At 47.4% G+C, this 3,228-nt stretch overlaps 1 protein-coding gene across 1 annotated transcript; it reads right to left on the bottom strand.

Annotated features, from left to right (window-relative positions):
- Window positions 1-258: 258 nt before the first annotated feature.
- LOC142574232 (uncharacterized) lies at window positions 259-2,555 on the bottom strand. The gene has a single exon (XM_075683375.1). The coding sequence runs from the start codon at window positions 2,512-2,514 to the stop codon at window positions 259-261; it is 2,256 nt and encodes a 751-aa protein (XP_075539490.1). The 5' UTR covers window positions 2,515-2,555.
- Between the last annotated feature and the right edge of the window lie 673 nt (window positions 2,556-3,228).

Here is a 3,228-nt window from a genome sequence, read left to right on the forward strand (position 1 = left end):
GCAACGCGATTATCTGGTGCTAGGGGACATATCCCCTCTGCATTTCTCTGTCTTTCCATTTCGCTTGTTTTCATGGTGTCTACTAAATTACTTAATAGATATTCCCTGAATTTTCCAGGTTTTCCCTGATAATTCCAATAAAAATTTCCTGAATTTTAAAGAATGTTTGAGAGTCGAACAGAGGCACAATTCACATAGACGATTCCACTCACAAAACAGTTTATTGCAGTGCCAAAGCGAGATTATGAGCACATTTATTCACTTTAAAGCGTCAATTTCTTCCTGGAGAAGAGAAGCCTCATTCTGTGCTTCAGTGATGAGCCTTTGCTTCTTTTGTTGGAGTTCCTTGATGCGGGTGGCCGCCCTTTTCCTGTTTTGTTCAGCCTCAGATGCATCCAGCCTGTCTTGCTTCTTTTTCTTGAGCTCCTCCTTCCATCGAATACTTGCGCCACGCACCATTTCCACCATACTGTCTGTAATGTCAACGTTGGCTACACCACCTGCCGCTGAAACTCCATCATACACTATTCTCTGCGCAATGAGAGATTCTTCGTTCAGGTTCTCTATGAGGCATTCTTTATTTACAGAAAAACCTCTTTCGACAGCCGCATTGCCATGGGACATGGTGAGGATGATCTTGGCAAAGATAAGCAACTCCTTATGGTTCCGTGAGCACAGCTCAAACCACAAGGTGTCCAGTCTCTGTGCTGTCCTATCAAAGTTCTTCAGAAGTAGCTGTGCAGAGCTCAGCGAACAGACTTGCACATAGGATCGGTGCGCCCGTTCCGCTTCTAAGCCGGTCAGCCACCGGTGCTGTGTGAGTATTTCCAGGGCAATCGCTAGTCGTCTTTTGCCAACCTCCACTGACAAGGCGCAGACTGGATCCAAACAACTCACTCCTGTTGTTAGCCTGTATTTTAGAGGCGACCTCTCCATAATCTTCTGCGAGCACACCTTCAAAAAAGAAATGCATTCCTTCTTGAATGTAAGCAGTGCAAGTTGAGATGGTTTTGCAGCTTTTCGAAGTTCGCTCTTGGCAGCAAAACCAACATCAAAAGCGTTGACAAAAACGATGTTCTCGGGCTTCTCCAAATCTATTTTAAGTAACTTGAACGGCGTGTTAGCGGCACGCAAAATTTCTTGCTTAATGATCCTTCCCATCAGTGATCGTAGGACAGCCTCCAATGCTGCGGCAAGGAAGGGGACCATTGGTTCGTCCGTTTGAAATTCGGTCAGGAATGGCTTCAATTCCTCAGCAACTGATAGCATGAAAGCCAGTTTTGCCGGCAGCATCGTGTCAGCTACTAGCGTCTCGACTGTGGTGAAGCTGGTGCACTTTGGCTTGCTCTTGTCTTCAGCTGAACACTCCACATACTTTATTAAGTGTGGCAGTACTTGAAGAGCTCTTGAAATCACCATACTGTTTTCAAGCCATCGAACCGCACAGAATTTGAGCGGAAACGATGTGCTTGCTGTGATGCGAATGTAATCAGCGCGGCGCGCTGGAACATACTTGAAAAGGTTATAAATACTCCGCAGAAATACTACCAAATTCCAGCCAGTTGATGCATGGCCTGTTTTGAAAGCACCATGAACCACATGTAGGCCACAGCTTCCAATTTCCAGGATTTGTCGACTGTCGTGACAAGCGAGTTCTTCCTTAAGGGTTCTAAGAAACTTTAAGTTTACATTTGGTCCATCCATTGACACTTGCAATATATTGTGCTTTATGTCCTCTGTGGCTTTCTTGAAAGCAAGTGTCAGGTCTTCAGAACAGGTGTGGCCGAGAAAACATGAAGTCAGGTATCGAGCTTTTACAGTAGCGTCAGCCGAATCGCAGTATCTGACCAGCACATCCATTTGTTCTTTCTGCGCTACTTTGTTTAGTGATTCATCGAATGCTACAGCTATGTACGGTACTTCAGAAAGAGCTGATAGCAGCTTTTTTCGGAAGAATGGCGCGATGCCATGACAGATAGTATATCCCACTTTGTCTTTTCCTAATTGCATTTTCTTGGCAATTTCACAAGACTGGAACATCAACGGGAAGAGCGCCGCCGATGATGCCACGCAACGGAGGGATGCATGAGTCATTACAGCATTCATGCACCATACGATCTCAGCTTTCGCAACATCTTTCTTCAATAAAAAACCACGCACCGTGGTCTGTGCAGGCGCTGATGTAGCAGGAGGCATCGATGAGGGGTCTGCTCTCTTCGCCCGTTCGTCGACGGTCATCGCGGTTGACAGGGCTGCACTGCTTGGCTTGAAGAACGAGAATACACGTGTCTGGGAGCCACTTTCCAGCGCCTTCATGGCGTTCTTATGCTTTACACTTGCAGCGTGGCTAGAAACCGCGGTTTTTCCCATGTTGCTCAAACGAAACGTCTTGCAGCACACTGCGCATTGTGCGCTATATACATCGTTGGGCACAGGCTTAATCCAGCTGGCGAAGTCGGATACGTTGGCATTGGTCCAGTCAGCATTGAACGAACACTTCGTCGACTGTGACATCGCCGATTTCGAGTGTCTTCAAAAACAGCCTCACCGCAAAACAAAACTATGAAAGCGCCGCCGCCACGAACAAAGCACAACATACACAAGTGCATCCACGAGCACGTCACGTATTACCACAAAATGGAGAGATGGCGATACTCATCCGATAATGATGATGACAGTTGCCTCTTAGACCGCTTGCTGCTAGTTGGTTACTGGCGCCACTTAGTGGCAATTAAACTGCGGAGAGCTACGATGCATGGAGTCGGGGATCTACGACTCAATCTCGGAGGCCGTGTGTAACAGCGCCGTTGTTGCACACTGCCTCAGAGATCTTCGCGGTATTCGTGCCGGTTTAGGACGCTGTGTGCAGCAACGGCGCTACTGCACGCGGCCTCCGAGATTGAGCCGTAGATCGTATTCATCGCTTTGTCGATCTCACCGGCCACATTCCCTGATTTGGTCACATTTTTTGTAATTTCCCTGACAATTCCCTGAGTTTTCCAGACATATCAAGAATCCCTGATAATTCCCGGTTTTCCCGGTTTTCCCGGTTGTTAGACACCCTGGTTTTACTAAGGGAAAAGCCTTATACGGCTCATGGGACAAAAAAACTTGACCCTCCGGCGTTATGGCACCATAATTCAATGGCATCAAAACTGGGGGGTCGAACCCTCGACCTTCGGTGAGAGTCGAAGTCGTGACCTTTGGTTGGAGTAGAACCATTGGTTG

The sequence above is a fragment of the Dermacentor variabilis genome, chromosome 1 (assembly GCF_050947875.1).
Source record: "Dermacentor variabilis isolate Ectoservices chromosome 1, ASM5094787v1, whole genome shotgun sequence".
Taxonomy (NCBI): Eukaryota; Metazoa; Arthropoda; class Arachnida; order Ixodida; family Ixodidae; genus Dermacentor; species Dermacentor variabilis.